Source organism: Pleurodeles waltl, chromosome 7, assembly GCF_031143425.1.
Source record: "Pleurodeles waltl isolate 20211129_DDA chromosome 7, aPleWal1.hap1.20221129, whole genome shotgun sequence".
NCBI classification, from domain to species: Eukaryota; Metazoa; Chordata; class Amphibia; order Caudata; family Salamandridae; genus Pleurodeles; species Pleurodeles waltl.
The window spans coordinates 1,193,633,594-1,193,651,365 of record NC_090446.1 but is presented as its reverse complement, the minus strand read 5'-3'; the positions used below and the strand labels follow the sequence as shown (position 1 = coordinate 1,193,651,365).

The 17,772-nt window shown below is 42.7% G+C and overlaps 1 protein-coding gene across 1 annotated transcript in view; it reads left to right on the top strand.

Annotated features, from left to right (window-relative positions):
* PIK3R5 (phosphoinositide-3-kinase regulatory subunit 5) overlaps nucleotides 1-15,582 on the top strand; it is a 276,234-nt gene extending 260,652 nt beyond the window's left edge. Inside the window, exon 19 of the mRNA XM_069200312.1 lies at nucleotides 10,758-15,582. Within this exon, the coding sequence (XP_069056413.1) occupies nucleotides 10,758-10,905 (148 nt within the window). The 3' untranslated portion in view covers nucleotides 10,906-15,582. The remainder of the gene's footprint in view (nucleotides 1-10,757) is intronic.
* Nucleotides 15,583-17,772: the final 2,190 nt, after the last annotated feature.

Sequence of the window (17,772 nt, the reverse complement as noted above, 5' to 3'; positions counted from 1 at the left end):
TAAGGCTTAGCAAAGGAACAATATTTTGTATGAAGACAATTCAAGCTGTGGAGAGGTGATGGTTTTCATAGTAAGGAGGAGAACACCCACAGAATGGGGCACAGCAATGGTTAAAGGGGAACTCAACACAGTATTTTGAGACAAGCTTTGCAACAGCCACCATAGACCATAAACATGGTGGAAGCTTAGCCGTGACTGGGTCCAGAATTTAAGAATAATAAGCTATGGGCTTTTCCTGATCCCCATGTCTCTGTAACAGCACTCCAAGTGCAAATCCATTATGTTCATGATAGTACAAAGTAAAATATTTGGCATAATCAGGACATTCTAAAGCAGGTGCAGGTGTAAATATGTCAAGGCTTATTTTATTTTCACAAATGAGTTTTCAGATACATTAAACCACTGCAAGAGTTCAGATACCTTTTCGGACATACTCTTGAAAGGGCTTAACTTAAACTTAACTGTCTTCTGCATAGTTTGCAGTTTTAAGGACATTAAGGCACGTATTTATACTTTTTAGTGCCGAATTTGCGCCGTTTTTTGACGCAAAAGCGGCGCAAACTTACAAAATACAATTGTATTTTGTAAGATTGCGCCGCTTTTGCGTAAAAAAATGACGCAAATGCGGTGCTAAAAAAGTATAAATATGGGCCTAAGTTTGATTCAGCATTTTCTTTCTTTTTCATTTGTGAGGCCACCCAATGATTTGCAACTGTCACCAGTTCAGCCAACTTCTAAGTTTGACATCCAATTCATATTGTTGGTAACTGACATCTAACATTCATCAATAATCCTTTCACCTGCAGCTTTCTGAGCCATCTTTGTCAGATTGGCACCTTTCAAACACTTCTTCAGGCTGTCCAAATAATCAGCTGGTTCCTCACTCTTATTTTCTAACAGTTCGAGATCTTAGTCCAATCAACTTTCACTGGGCACACATCTGTAATTCGCTGTCATTTCCAGGGCCACTCTGGTGGGCCTTCAATCAACACCAAGAGGGGCTCATGAAGGGGACAGGGGACTAGATCAAATGGTCTCTTTCTCTTGAATGCTCAATCTTCAAGGGTCTGTTCTTCAAGTCTTGGCGCTCCTGTCTGGATTCCCCGTTACCACATTATGTCTTGAATCAACTCACTTTACAATTAGGTTCACTCTCATACTCATTTCCGGTTCTCTGGACTCCTCCCAGTCCTATCTACCTAACCACATTTTTATATTCTCCATTGTCTCCTACCCATACATCTGTGTGCACCCCTTTTGGCGATAGATTAACCAAAACAATGTAAGCCAAGCAAGAAATCAAACAAAAGAAAATAAGCACAGTTAGTTTATCTAAACATTTGCTTGTCTAAACAATGTTAGCCAGCTCACCTGGGGCTCCCCACCCCATGATCAGAGAGGGGTGTGGAATTATCTGAGGTCCAGGATTTTGCTGCGGGCAAGGGAGATGCCAGACAGATCTCGACAAGAAGGGAATGATTCTAGATTGCTGTTGGGGCCTGACAGGATGTAGAAGCTGCTGCCTCAATTGAGTTAGGTGCAGTGGCGGGCAGTAAATTTAGGAGGGAGGGGTGAGCGGAAAGCACACTCACACTCATTCATTCACATACGCATGCACATCCATTCACAACACTCATCAACATTCAAGCATAGACGCACGCACCAAACCTTCATTTAAAAAACACAAACACACACACACAGCCAATGAGGGAAGGCAGCAGTCCCAGCCTCGTCACAGAGTGGGATGGGGTCAGTGAGACTGCAGACCCCACCCCACTCTGTGACGAGGTGTCACTGATTGACACTCACCTTGGGCGCTTTAGGGCTTAAACCTGAAGCGCCTAGGTCGGAGTCAATAGGTGACACTTCCCCTCGTCACCGATGGGGAGGGCCTCGAGGCACCTTTGCTAAGCCGAGGAGGTCACGCCCATAGGAGCTGTGACCTCTTCAGCCCAGTAAAATTCAGGTCAGGCGGCCTGGAGTCTGCACAAATCATGCATATCTCGCTCCTGGCTGCCTGACCTGAACATGAAGAGTGTCTGTCAGGCTGACCTTTGCTCAGCCTGACAGGCACTCTTCACGAGGGGCAAAAGGTCGAGTGGCGGGGCCACTCCACCCTAAAGGACGAGATGGGGCTGGTTAGGTGAACTAAGAAATAGCAACGGTGGGCCTCAGCACCTAATGCACACCTCCCTAGACTGATTGAGATAGTGGGCAGAGAGGAGGCAGCCTCTAGTGGAAAACTTGAGGCCCGTGGGCATCAGGCCACCTTTACAGTTCTGGAACAATGATGGGGCGAGGGGGAAAGTGAGTCCCAAGCCCTATTTCTTAACTGAAACTCGGAGTGGGGGCCCACTGTACATTAGAGGAAGGGGAGACTTACCTGGATGCTTGCTAGGGTGCTGCACTGGGCACAGATTGTGCATCACCATGAAGCTGGGGGCACCCCCACCTCTGGCTAACCAAGAGGCTCCTGGTATTTACCAGTTGTGGTAGATATTGAGGTTTCTCACTGGAGATGAGGAACTCCAGTTGGTGCATTCTGCACCACATTCTGCTTGTATTGGAATTCACTGGCCATTTTGTTTCCTGTTCATTTCACCAGATTTGTTTTGCCATAGTGTACTTAAACAACACTGAAGAGGTGTAGTGTTTGGTGCACAACTTATAATTTTGATCCCTATGAAAACAGAGTAGCAGTTTACACGCTCAGGCATTATAAGGGTGTTAGAAACAGCAGAGATGTGGTATTTTGTGCTATATAAAAAGTTATTATTTTGATTAGTACAAAATGAAATTATGCATGTTGCTTTTTTCATTCCTTCCTTTGGTTAATTGCACCCACTTTGCCCATGTGCAACTTGAATTTATTTCCATAGCCACATACATTTGTGTGCATTTAACCGTTTTTTAATTGACCCCTTACTATAAGCCTTTTAATTATATTCAAAACATCTGGTTGAAAGTTGTATTTTAATGTCCACATTTCAGGCATCTCTGGTTTGTTGGTTTGGTGTTATTCTAAATTTAGTGATATGTAGCAGTAAGATATTTGCCTTTCAAATGTAGCTTTATGCAGGGTGCTAAGACCTTGCTGTCTGGTCTGTCTGGTCAACTTTCACTCTGAATGATACGGGTTGAATAAAATAAGTCAGCACTCAGGAAATGTAGGATTTTGGATGAAACCAATTACAATGTCTGTCCTTGATGCACTTTTTACTAACCATGAAGCATTATACCCTAGAAACAGGGTCAGAGAAGAGATAATTGCACGCTCACTGTTTTTTGGACACCAGTTTGTGTGTGTTTCCTCTGGTGTTGTGCTTTAAGGTTGTGGAACAGGCTTCCTGTCTTCTTCGTAGAAAGCGAAAGCCTGAACGAGCAGCTTGTTTTGCAAAAATATGTGTTAGACAAAAGGATGCTCTTGTGGCAACCGCTTAGCCCAGATAAGGGCGGACGAAGTGTGCTTATCGCACTTCTACAACCTGGTGTGCAGACTGGGCTTTTATCACACATACGTCGATATCAAGACTTTGGTAATAGTTCAAACTCTGCGATTTCAATCCTAAATGCTGGTTATTAGTTATAACCATCCATTATATCAACACTCGGCCTTCATTTGTTTAAAAAAAAGAAGTCTCAAAGTTTTTGGGGGGCCGATCCTTCCAGCGCTTTCAGAAACTAACTTAGACTGATCTTGATTCCACTTCCTGCCTCCACTTTCTACTTCCTGTTCTTTATCTCACTGTTGCAGGTTCTTTTTCAAACCTGCTTTCTCCTTATTTCACTTTTGCCAGTTTTCTCATTCTTCGTTTTAAGTGTAATAATGAAAAATAAGCCCCCACACAAATGAGTGCTTGTTGTGAGCACCTGCAACCACCCTACTGGCACAAATGTAGGCACAGTAAGAATTGTGTAATAATTTAATTAAAAACTCTATACTACCCTGAAAGGAAAGCAAAACATCAAACATGTAGCGATTTAAGATGAGGCAGGTATGACGGCCAAAAAATAGGATGTGTCCATCATAAGTTGACAGGGCTGAATCCATGTCAGATATTCAGGATACGCAGATGAGGAAAAGGTGCGTCCAATGATTCTAAATAGAACTCATTTACTATAGTTAGTGGTTATTCCAAAATCTCGCATGATTTGTGCCTTCCGGCACCTGTGGCCTGAGACAAAGAGCTGAGACTGCATCTGACTCTACTCCAACCATAGTAGCCTTTCTGAAGCACGAGCCTAATGATACATTTGCTGATTTGCCCCTTAGACCAGTTTGCCTAGGTTGGCATTCCCGGCTCTATTCAACAGTTGTCTTGAAATGATTTTTAGGAAAACAGACTCTGGAAGTTCCTAAAGCCACATCCTCTGTCAATGAAGCCCATCAGACAACAGTGATATTCTTCTCTGGGGCAGAGAAAGCATTTTCTGATTTTGCCAAAAGTTGGTGCCTATCCATCGATAATCTAGATAAATATATGGGAAGTAATGAAATGGAGAGAAACTACAAAGCTCCTGTTCTGCCGCATTGACATTTCAACCAGGACAAGTCCAGTTCCGACTGTTTGTGCTGACAAAACACATATTGGGAATGAGAAGCTCTCATGGTATTTCTGAGAATTGGTACTGTCCGCTGCATTCTGATAGCCCGCTCCAACCATTAGGTGCATTCACTTCTAGCTTTCTGCAGCCCCTCAAGCTCACTGAGATGTTTTGCAGTCGACATCCATCAATACTGATGTCAGGCAATTCGACTGAGGAGTGTTTTAATCGTTGTCCTTGCTGTTCCCGGTCCTATACAGCAGAGTCTTTGTTTTTGCAGACAAATGAGATGCTAATAGATTATCAACGTATGTCAATCTCACATAATGTAAATATTTACACATGTTCAAAAGCCACCACGGATTCGAGGCATACAGACAGAGGTGAGCAAGGAATGGAGAGGTATGATGAAATGAGAGACTGGTGAGCTAAAAAATGAAAGATAAAAAGAGAGGAGAGGCATGGATAACTAAAGAGAGACAGAGTCAAAGGTAGATTGATGTAAGAAAGCGGGGGAGGTTGAGCTAGAGAAGGAAACAGAAAAGAGAAAGAGAAAAAAGATCTCGTCAGAAGATGGGGGTCTGGACAATGCCCACCTTTCCCATGCTTTAGAACGGCCCGGGGTAGCTCATCAGGGCACTAACATGTATTGAATGGATAGGCCGGGTACGATAAAACCGGATCCATAGGGTCAAGGGAAATATCGGAGTGCGCGGGTCGTGCTTTACAGAAGGAGGCCTTTTTTGGCACTAAACAGGTTTTTGAGTAAAATAATTTCCAAATCAAATGACCACGCTTTTATTCCCTATTGTTCAATAAATCCTTTCCACAAATCAGTGGCTTACATTTTTTGTTACCAAACACCATATGTTAGCTCTTTATGAGATCGGTCTTTAGTTAGTTTTTTTTAATAAGTAATATCGATCATAACACCCAGTGCTCTGTGCAGTCCTACGGGAGTAAGATCAGAAGCAAATCACTCAGTTAATATGACTCCTCACCTTTTCAGACTTCATAGATCGAGGATAACTATTTACAGAATGTGAGACTGCTGCTAAAGTCATGCATGTCTTAAAAAGACTAACCACAAAAATGCATCCTCCTTAAACCTGGGTGGATGTAGGGATCGGAAGAAGGCAGAGGTAGAAATGATGACCCAAGTTTGAAGTTGAAGTTCACAGAATTCACACCAACGTGGCATCAAAACACAAGTCAGCTAGTTTTTTCCCCTGAGCAAGATTCAAACTTTACAATCTATAGTCTTACAGAAATCAACAAATGCAGCACACCCACAGAAATCCAACAATAGCACACTACAGGAAGTGCGTGGCTATGCGTTAAGGCAAGTGTGTGCCTTTGACATTCTCTTCTGTAGTCTGGTCTTGGTGGCTGGCTGCAGGTACTTGATATCTTTTAAAGTAAGATTCTTGTGGAGGTGAATCTTGGAAAATATTTTCACAAGACCCAATATGGCCAAAACTGATAGTCTGATGGATTATGATTGTTGCACGTCTTGAAAATGAGGGCTAGTAGTGCTGTCTTCCAAACTTGTGCTATTACAGTGCCTTGAAGGTCGAGCAGCACATGGGAAGAAACCTGCTGCTTCACATTATTGATGAGGTTGTCAGGTCGAGCGCAAAAATATGATGGTCCATCCCACTGAAGTTAGATAATTTCGGTACAAATGTTACTTGCTGTGTTGATTTTTAGTAGCCCTTGCCAAATGAATACATTTACCCAGTGGCTGTTCTGAAGTGGTCATATGTACTACCACACAACAGCATTCAAGCCTTTCACATCTGCTGGCACCTAATGTGACCTAGTTGAATTGTGGTACATTTAGCCTTTGAATTTTGCATAGTAATAGTGGGCAAAATAAGTGAGTAATCTCCTCACCCCGTCTTTACTGATCATCAGACAAGCTGAAATTTACAAAGGTAAGCTGGAAGGCTCCTTCATAATCAATTTCAGTCCCTGCACCACCAAAAGGCATGATGTACACCAATATGGCTTGGGAAAGCCAGCGTACCCAATGCCTTTTTCAAACAGTGAATTGAACTATCTAATGAGAGCCCTAGCGCACCTTGCAGGTGGTCTAATATGTACCCTTGTGCTTCTAGGTGCAAGTGATCTTTTTCATTAAAAGACCAGCAGCGTGAACCATATAGTGAAAGGCCTTCAGCACACACAGCCATGCACCTAATGCTCCATGCGTACCCAGAGCCCACCACTATTTATTATAATCCATCACTAGACAACCTCACCTGCCACTACTCAATATGAATCACCCCAAAACAATACACATGCAATTTCAAGTCACCACTTCATCTCCTGTCAACAAGAATTGCAAAATCATAAAAGATGCCCGGACACCGAAAGTTCTTCAGGGCCATATAATAGTGGTAATGTGTTACTCAAGTGCACATAGTGTAACGTAAAATATAATTTATATTGTCAACAATGAATGTGATGAAAAACGAAATTGCAAATTCCAAGATCAGTTTTACTAGAATTATAGTTGACTAATGTATAGAATTACCTCATTATGGCACGAATGCACCTTCAAATATATGGATTAAGGGCCCCAACAAATATTTGCTCCGGAACGGATTAGGTAGCACTCAAATCATCTCTAATTTACACCAATACTATACTGTAGTGACTTGCACTTGATCAAATATTTACCTGCATCCTGGATATGTTCTTCAGGAAATCTCTTGTGTAACATCATTTCAGAAGGGGTCCAGGCACCTCCTGAACTTTTGCCAAAAGAAATCTTTGTAAAACTGACTAAAGGAACTTAGAGGTTGTAAGGAATATAAAAGAGTGAGCAGCAAAATACCATACTTACAATGTATTATGGATCCAAGTAGAGCGTTTGGGCATGTAAGCACCGGCCAGACAGTTTATGCAATCCCACCCCAGCTATAGTGTGGATTGAATTCTTCAGCGTTACACTGTGTTACTGATTTAACTTTTAACTTTTTTAAATATGGTATAAATGTGCATGCGCTGAAAAACTCCTGATTTTCTCTTAAAGACAGGTGTTCACTGTTTTAAAGCATGTCTTGGGGATCGAGACAAGAATGATCTTGAAGCTCAAACTCCAACTGAGACGCACCTCAAAATACTTATCGCTCCAAATGACAGCCAATATACATCACAGTTAACTTCCAAATAATCTCCCGGCAGGGTAAAAATAGGCAAATCTCATGCTTGATACGTTTCAAGTTATTAAACATAATAATAGCATATTCATACCAAACCAAAGGAGCTATAGCCCAAAAAGGACCCTCGTTTTCAGCAGTAAACTCTTTAACCTCGACCGTATATGGCTGATATAAACAATCTAATTCTCACATGTTTCAGAGAAGACCAGGCCCTCTTCAGAAGAAAAAAAACTATCCAAAATCATTTTTGTAGAACAATTCAATAGTACATATATTGAATCCTATTTGCATTTTTTGTTCATGTGACTAATCCTGAACTAAATAGCATTCTAGTCTTTTTATTCCTCTTCATTCTGATGGCTCCATCCTTGCAGTTAGATAATTATGCAATCAGCCACTATAATATTAAGTACAATGTTGCATCCACCACACCAGTGAACAATCCATAACTTTATTTAGAAAAATATTATAAGAATTCTGAAAAACAATACATAAGTATTTAAACAAATGTTCAACAATGTTTCCCATACATTGTATTGAATCTTGTAATTGCAACGATCTCCTTAAGGTATGTCTTTGTCATGTATTATTTCAAAGAAAAACAATTAAAAGGGTCAATATGAATAAGCTCTATCATTTTTTTATGTCAGACAAAGGGGGCAAAGTGGGAATTTAGGAAAAAAAGGGGAACCCCCCCACTAAAGACAACCCAGTAACAACACAAACTCAATTTTCCTCACCCCTTAAACACTCTCTTCACAAGTAAGTTAAGGCTCCAATCATAGAACTTAACTCTATGGGGACTAGCCAGTGTAAACATCTGGTCCAAAATACCGGGGTGTTCATGTCCCACTTCAAAAACAATGCTATACGAGGTGCTTTGGGGGCATATTTATACTCTGTTTGCACCAGATTAGCATAATTGTTTTGTGCAAATCCGGCACAAACTTAACTCCATATTTATATTTTGGTGCTAGACATATCTAACGGCAAAATATTGGAGTTCAACTCATTTTTTGCCTGCGGAAAACTACCTTGCGTCAATGAGGTGCAAGGTAGGCGTTCCCGGGCAAAAATGACTCTAAGGCCCCAGGGCCTTATTCATCCTCCTGTGTAAAAATCACGCACAGGAGGAGGAGGGCCTTAAATAATGGCGCTAAGCCTGCTTAGCGCCATTATTTTACGCCTGGGTATGGGCAGGGGTTAGGGGACCTCTGGGCCTTTTTCTATAGTCAGATACCATGAAAACAGCCCACAGGTGCCCTTCCCTGCCCCCAGGGACACCCCCACCCACCCGCACCTACACCTGGAGGACACCAAAGGATGGGAGGACCCATCCCAGGTAAATCCAGGTAAGTGTTTTTAATTTTCTGTCAAAGTGCCATAGGGGGGCCTAACTTGGGCCCCCCTACATGGCACTGTGCCCAGTGGCCATGCCCAGGGGACACAAGTCCCTTGGGCATGGCCATTGGGCTGGGAGGCATGTCTCCTGTCTTTACTGAGACAGGAGTCATGTCCGTGCGGTTTAAACATCAAAAAATGATGCTAGCCTGGGCAGAGGCATTTTTTTGCCTCTGCCCCTCCTAGCATCATCCTCCAACGCTAAACCCCTTGCTGCACCTACGCTTCCTGCACCCAGGTAGCGGTCTTTTTTATGATGCTAGCCGGACCTTACCGCCAGATAGCGTCATAACATAAATATGACGCCTGCCCGGCGTCTTGGTATGGAGCTAGCCAGCGGTAAACTTTTTGACGCTGAACTGTGTTAGCGCAGTTCTGCATCAAAAGTATAAATATGGGCCTTAGTTTTACTGATAATGAAATTAGGAGTCGTCTCACATTAGCTACCACCACAACCCTCGCTTCTCATCAGTGGCGAAGCTACTTGCTGCAGGGAGGATACTCAGTAGAAATAACCACAAAGCACATGACTTCCATTATCCGGCAGTAGCTCACACATCACAGAATGCCCAGACAATCAGCTACTAATTTGCAATGGCGGAAAGGAGTTTCACTTCCCTTGGGCCTACTTAAAGCCGTTTCTAAAATGTTTTTTATACGAGGAAATTCATGTGGGGTTTATATATCTGAATAGAGCAACTTCCTTGTGCATTAGCAAAGCTGATACGAAAACAATGTCAGTAGGGTTGGTGGAGAGTGCCTGGCACAAACAATTGATCTTTTCTTTCTTTTTTAATAAAAGAATATGTGATTAAATAAAATCCCACTTGCCTATGACTGGAAGTTTATGTGAATTAATCTAGTCTCAATGTCTTCATTGTCCCTAGAGATAGCATACATTGAGATACCTGTTTGTAGCAGGTCCCTTTATGCTCTGAGATGCAATTATCCATTATTGGTAGCCTTCAGTTATAAAACCTCAACAGTTGTTGTGTATATGTTTCTTTTTCTAGTAAAAAACGTCAATAATGCTATGTGTGTGGTGCCACCACGCTAACTTGGCTGCAGCAGGATATATGTGGATATGCATTCTCCATCTGAATACGATCTGGAGCTAATTCGAGCACTTTTGCATGTGGTAGATTATTTCGGGTTTCAGAACAATAAATAAAATATATACAAAATCATAGTAAACTAAAAGGGAGTGCAGATCACAACCTGGTTACGAAAACAACACATCAGAGATCAAATATGTTAGTATAGCACAATGTCCCAAGTTAGCAAACAAAAATAAATTGAAAAATGATTTTTTAGCCAGCTCCAAAAGCAAGATGTTTGGAGCCCCAGTAAAATTGTATTTTGGTATTTGGGTGGTTCCTTTCCTTCACAACTAGACTTGTTGTAATCTGGCACCTTCCTATTGCCATATGTGGTGGTGTTGTAAGACAAATGCCTACAAAGGTCTTTAAATATGTGAAATGAATGAAAAGAAAAACAGTACAGTGTAATTATATAGAAAAACAAAATGATCTTACTCATTTCATCACATGGCCACTTCCACCTTTTGATATTCATCATAAACCAAAATTAAAGATTGATTAAATACTGATACTTAATAATTGTGTTTATTGCCTCCAAAAGGTGTGAAGTCTCTCCTTGCTACAAGCCTGAAAGCAGCGAAACCAGCAAGATAAGGAGACCCATTCAATTTGATTTTGGACAAGACCACTCTGAATATGGCTCACTGCTTTGTTTGCCCATTGCTACCTTCAGTGGGGCACTGCCATAGAAGGCGTTCCGTGGGAAAACAAGGACCCTGTTGGACCATGAGCTCGAAGATTTGGAATCAATTCTAGACTCAGTTTGGAAGACCTTTATCACCAACAATAATATTTTATTTATGATACCAAAGCACTTTTTGGTGAAAGTGAGATATGAATCCACAAACATTTTGGAACAACAGCTGGCATCCAGTTTGTGGGTGGATTGTCCAGCTCAGCATCAACGTGCAACAGCAGTTTCTAATTGGAAGAAGAGACCATGGAAAGTGATGCCATGCCCTAATGATACGCTGGAAAACTGAAGCACAGTCAATAGTTGTGACCTACCCAGCTTTGGACAGGGAGACACAATTGAATCTTGGACACAGATTTGTGATTATGGGTCTTGTGTACCTCCCTCTTTCGTGCAATAAATATGCCTCAGAAATATGGGTCCACCCAGCGAATGCAGCCCTTCAACACCAAGAAGGCAGATGTTTTAAACATTTCCAGCTGCGGCCAAATAGGAGTGTTTCATGGTCTGGTGCTTTAAAAGTGCTATAGTGTGTTGCTCTTTCTTTTCACAGCTTTATGTGTGACAAGTTGGTCACCAAATCAAACGCAAAACAATTTTGCACTGCCAGTGAAACTTAGTCGCTGATTTCTGATTGGTGCTGAAACGTTATGTTGTGTCAATGCCGAGATGCTTTCAAGGAAAAACAAATGTATTTTGTTCTGTATACTTTCTTTAGAGATGTTAGCAAAGAATAGAGGAGGATTATCCTATGTACAAAACAGTGGCCTCCTGAAAAAATGTTGGGATCGGTGTCAAAGTGCTGAACTAGGAAAATTGTCCTGACATCTATCTAATTGTTTATTGTCTCCTGATAAAATGTGTACATAATTTGCACCACGTTGGTACAAAGGGTCATGAGTATACCCATATCACACTGGTACTGCACCAGATTTGTGAAAATTATTTTATTTGTTGAAGTACTGTGTTTGTTTTGCACTGTGGACATTGTATAAATTGCACTGTGTTTTCACCTTAAGCACAAAAAGCCTGATTATGAGCTGGGTAGTTAATTGCGACCCGTGCGTAAACCCCGGTTTACACACAGGTTGGAAAAGCCAGTTTTGTATTTAACCCATTCGATAATTATCAGATGTGTTAAATAACTAAACCTTTGCTACATTTTAGCAGGTCAAACCTGCCAAAATTGAATGGGGGAAAACCATATGGTGGTTACCATATCATGTAGTTTTGGTGTGTTAAGCACCAAAATCCACGTTATTCCCCAACAACTCGTAATAGCTGATAATTATAGCACTTGATAAATAAGGTACCCCGTGGGATTGTTATTTATCATGTGTGATAAATACCGTCTATACCCCAGATCTGGGCCATATTTGCCGCTAATGCAAAACTCACTATAGGTTTTAGCAATGCTATAGAATCCGTTTGCCACTAGCGGGATTCAGGAGATCTGATATTGATGATGTGCCTTGTGTGTTTGTTTACTAAAGCTACTATGACACACTGATTAGATTTAATGCAACATAAAATATGACCTTATTTTCAGAACCGGTTGGTTGAAGTTGTCAAGAAAATTAATCTATATTGTATCCTATTTATTAACAGTTTGTATCTGACTTGCCTTCTTATAGACGTCTATTGCAAGTTTCTGCTGAGTGGGACTAACTCAAGTAATCCATTCAGTAGGAGATAAGAAAACAAAAAGCAACAGCTTGAAATGCAGATTTAATATACACTAACTACATTTTGGTGCATTTAAATGGTTTACCCTCTTCTCCATATTGGGTGGAATCTTCAGATGTGTTTTGTAGAAGTGAGCTGTTCTCGAAAATAACGCACTGTTCCTGGAGGTGATCAGTTAATTTATTTTAAAATATTAAGAAGACTCTGGTGAGGTTTCATCCCTGGTTAAATACCATCTTCTAGAGGTAGCAGGTGGAACAGCAGTGACTTGTGATGGCCGGAGAGTAAAAGACATTGGCTCAAGTCCTAATTGTTATTGACCGTCATTGGGCTCACTGGGTGATCTGTTGCAATATGGGAAGGAAGAGTTGGAGTCACTAGACAGGGTCTTAGTCATTTGACATCCAACCTCAGACTTATTTAAGCCAGCCAATTGGGTATCAAAGATGTTTTCGAGAAAATGTCTGAACACAACTAAACTAAACGAAATCATCTATAATCATGTGCAACATAAAATTCTGGTTCACCCTTTGCTGTAGCCCCTTTAGGGACTTAAAAAGGAAGGGGGGGTGCTTCTACCAATATCCTAGGGTTCCTACCAGCTGAGAGTGGTGACAATCTAAGCTTGCCATGACAAAGGAAATACAAGGTAATACACTAGAATGTGTATGCCAACCTCAATAATAATCAAGGTAAAATCTCAGGAAGATTGCACATGTGTTTAGGAAAGGAAGGGGGTAAATGGACTTTTTACGACAAAGGGCTCTGGAATAGTTTTTTAACCCAATCACAATTAGAAAAACTACAAATCGGAATGTCACCAGGGTGTATGCAACGATTTCTGAAGCCCCTGGTGGATGGACGTGTTACAGGTATGTAGTCTTCTAAAGGCCAGGAGGGTTGGAGCTGAAGGTTTTTCAGGGTAGAAAAGCCAGGAGGGTTGGAGCTGAAAGGTTTTTCAGGGTAGAAAAGCCCAGAGGGTTGGAGCTGAAAGGTTTTTCAGGGTAGAAAAGCCAGGAGGGTTGGAGCTGAAGATTTTTAAGGGTAGAAAGGCCAGGAGGGTTGGAGCTGAAGATTTTTAAGGGTAGAAAGGCCAGGAAGGTTGGAGCTGAAGGTTTTTCAGGGTAGAAAAGGCAGGAGGGTTGGAGCTGAAGATGTTTCAGGGTTCAGTGTCTGAACGGTTGGGTGGGTCAGACGCAGGCCTGTCAAGAGACCCCTCAGAGGCACGTGCCATATCGTTGTTTCCTGACAGATAATTCATCTTTAGGAACTTCCCACATAACTAGCTGTTGCTGCTAACTGCACATTTCTGTACATTTTTAGACATGCTGTTTCCTGCACAAGAAACTTTTTTTCCCCAAAACGCATTTAATACATTTCTGAGTGTTTACTTGTTCCTTTATCACTCTCTAGGATGTCCAGGGAAACAGGTATGGTAAGACTTGGAACACAAGCAGACTGCTATATATATATATATATATATATTTCTTTTTTTTTTTTTAAATCAGTTGAACGGGAACTTTGAATTGACGGTTCGACACGGCTGGTGGGGCCTTCGTGTCACGCTGGGGTGCTTTTCGTGTTCATGAACTTTGCCTCAAAGATGGAATTTAGCCGTGAGCTGGCGGTTCTCCATGTTGCTTTTCTTTGAACTTGGGTAGCGATGTTACATCCAGTATGTGACCCATGCTTAACCTAGCATAGCCATCACCCATGCAAGGGCGCGGGCTTTTTGCTACTTCCCCGAGGTATTTACCCTGTCTCCATGGTGCCTCCGCTGTAGCATGAAAGGTGTATGTATTTGTAAATGAATGATTGCTTTCAGAAACCCGTGCACTGTAACGAGGTGCAACATAGACCAATGGCAATATACCTCTTTCAGGCACTGGGAGATGATGACACATTTTCCCCACAATCAGGCCCATATTTGTACTATTTTTGCGCCACATTTGCATCATTTTTTGACGCGAAGGCAGCGCAAACTTACAAAATACCAATGTATTTTGTAAGTTTGCGCCGTTTTTGCGTCAAAAAGCGGCGCAAATGCGGCGCTAACAAAGTATAAATATGGGCCTCAATGTTTTGTGAAGTGCCAAAGCCTGCACTGCACCCACTTTTACAGGTTCCAAGTTCAGCGAGCGAGCCAGTAGACCACAGGATAGAAGCCGGGGCTCAAACTCCAGCCTCTCAGTCCACGGTCAGAGACGTCCTCACTAGTCTACGTCAATGCCACGGTGCCTTCTTGAGTCACCCAAAAGGCAACATTCCCATATACATATTCTTGTAGACCCCTCCAGTAGGGGTCTGATTCGATATAGTACCTGCATTGCCTTGGTTTCACGTGCCAACCTAGGTTTGCTTATTGTGTCAGGTATTTGGAATATTTGTGTATTTCAGAAGCAGGGTCAAGGATGTCCATGCTCTATTGGCACCTTTTACTTTCATGTCAGCTTCCAGAGGCCCACCGGTGGGATGATGCCACATCCTCAAGATAGCGCAGTGTCAGTGGCTGAGCTGGGAGTTGAACACACCGATCGGCTATCCACATCGGTGCTGTGGTGCTGAAGGTGTGGGGCTGGCAGCCAGTAACATGTTGGTGACGTCCTGATTTCCTACTTTGCTCTCTCTCGTGCAAAGTGGAGCCTAACCTGGAGCTCAGACCATACATTTAATCCTCATGTGGATTACTATGTGGCCCCTATTATTAAGATTATGCGTGTGCACAACCAAAACTCCCCACATGTATCAGCTGATGGTTACAGGATAACAAGTGCCTACTTGTGCATTGCCGCCGCCTCCCTGGGCCACTGGCCCTGTGCACCTGCTCCCTTTGCCGGACTAGGGGGCACATAGTCACATATCATTTCATGCATTTTTTTGTTTAAAATATGTTTTGTTGAAGAACGGCCTGTAAATTAATCTACACAGTTATTTGTAAATAATGTCTAAATATTTTAAGATGAAACTGATTTGAAAATAAATGATGATTTCTATTTCAAACGCAGTCTTCACGTTTTTGTGCAACAATAAGTGACATTGTTAGAACTGAGTATATATCCACCCTCTCATAATGCTCCAAGAGGCGGAATTTACTAGGTGCATTAATTATGTGTGACATTGTGAACTGATTAGAGGGTGGCTCTGTCCTACTATTACTGCGGAAACACTCTTATTCGTAAGATAATTTAGCAGTCTCTAAGGGATGCCGCGGCTGGCTGAAGCAAAGACATGGCTTGGGTTTCTATCTTCTGCTCTTTGTATTCCATCTACCGTTCTAGATCACCCCAGATTGAAAGGTGGTAAGAGAACCTTGCACTTTGACACTAAGGCAGTGCTTAATTTGTGCTTGTTGTTTCCGGTGCTGAGCACCGGCACTTATTTGTGAGGGCCGGGGCTTATTCTTATGCCTCAAGCATTTGCTGCGAGCAAAAGACACATATGGGAAAGACGGAAGAAGGAAAAACGAAAAAGCGTCATAAAGGGAGAAAGTAGAAGGTTACAGGATGAGCTGAAGGGGCAGCGGTGGCCGTAAATGGATTGAAGAGGCCCGAGATGGCTTCAGGATTACGCTGCCTCAGTATTCAGTGCTGGCAGATTTAATTACAGCAGCCTCGTGTTTAAGAGAAGGGCTTTGAGCACCGGCACCTCTTTATTTACAAATTAAGCCCTGCACTAAGGTATTGCCTCAGCTTCTCCCAGAGTAAGATGTATCCCCTGTGTATGTTTAATCTATCTTAAACTAGTATTGTGGCTCTCCACCTGGAATTCTCTCAGATATCTTGAACAGGTCAGTTGTAATTCTGCTGGATGATATCCTACTACTGTAAGAAGTGCAGTGGGGAGGTAATATTTGGATTACTTAACTGTAGTCTGATTTCCTCTTCTTCAGTTTACTAATTACATACAGTATTAATTTCGGGAGCTTTTTGTCTGTTTGACTGCCTAGATTGTGGCAAGAGAAGACTGACAGACAGGAAGGAGGGGGTGATTTCAGGGACGAAACAGTATCTGCCAGAAAGAAGATGCCTCATCATGTAAGTAGTGGGATGAAGGCCGGAGAATCAGAGTAATGATGATTGTTGGGAATTACCTCAATAGTAACATCTGTTGTTTTCATTCATTCTACTGTTAATGCAGGGACATGAATCAGAACAGAATCTGTTGTCTTCTTTGTCCACCCACAGAGAGGTGATATAGGGCCTCATTATGAGGCTGGTGGTCTTGAAACCGCCAGCCTTGCGGTGGCGGTCGGACCCCCACACCTGGCTGCCGCACACCAGGTAGTCTGACCGCCACATTACGACTCTGGCAGTCAGACCACCAGAGGACCACCGCCATCGCCGGGAACATGGTTCCTGGCAGTATGGCAGTGCTCAGAGTTGTGATCAGCCATGGCAGCACTGACTACAGTGCCGCCGTGCTGATCACGAGTCCAGTTTCTGCCTTGAAACCCAATGTTGGGGGCCACAGGGGGCCCTTGCACTGCCCAGGGCCGTGTTGTAGACAGTGCAGGGGCCCCCGTGTCCAGCACCCTCGGAATGCGCACTGTGTGCTGTGGCAGAGAGTGAGTACTCCGAGGGTGCTGGGGGCACCCTCTGTGCACAACACCCTCTGTGCACCGGCATTGGCCTGGGCTCCATGAGGAGCTGAGGCCAATGCTGCTGCACGGTTTCCACTGGGCTGATCGGCGGAAACCTCTGATTTCCGAGGTTGCCGCCAGTCAGTCCACTGGAAACCTTGTAATCAGCCTGGGGGAAAGACCGTCAGCTCCGCAGCGATCTCCCCGCCAAAGGCCTGGCTGGCTGACAGTTGTCTCTCCAGCCTCGTAATGAGGCCCATAGAGGGAGTGGCTGGCCAAAGTCTCATTCCGCACATTCTATTAGGCATTTAATGGTTTCTAATTTTCCTTTACCTTTTTTGCTGCACCCTGAATTTCGGTGCAAACCTATAATTGCTGGACAGGCATTTAGCAATCCCTCACACCCCAGTAAGGGGCAATTATACGTAAATGCAAAGAGTAAGTTAAAATGCTTTTCAACTTACCACAGTTAATCACATTTGTGAAAAGCCATATTCACTGATGCTAATAAGGTGTAATCAGGATAAGAAATTGTTTGATGCAAGGACGATGGCTTCAGTAAACAATGAAGCAGTGCTGATGGACTATCCCGGTGTC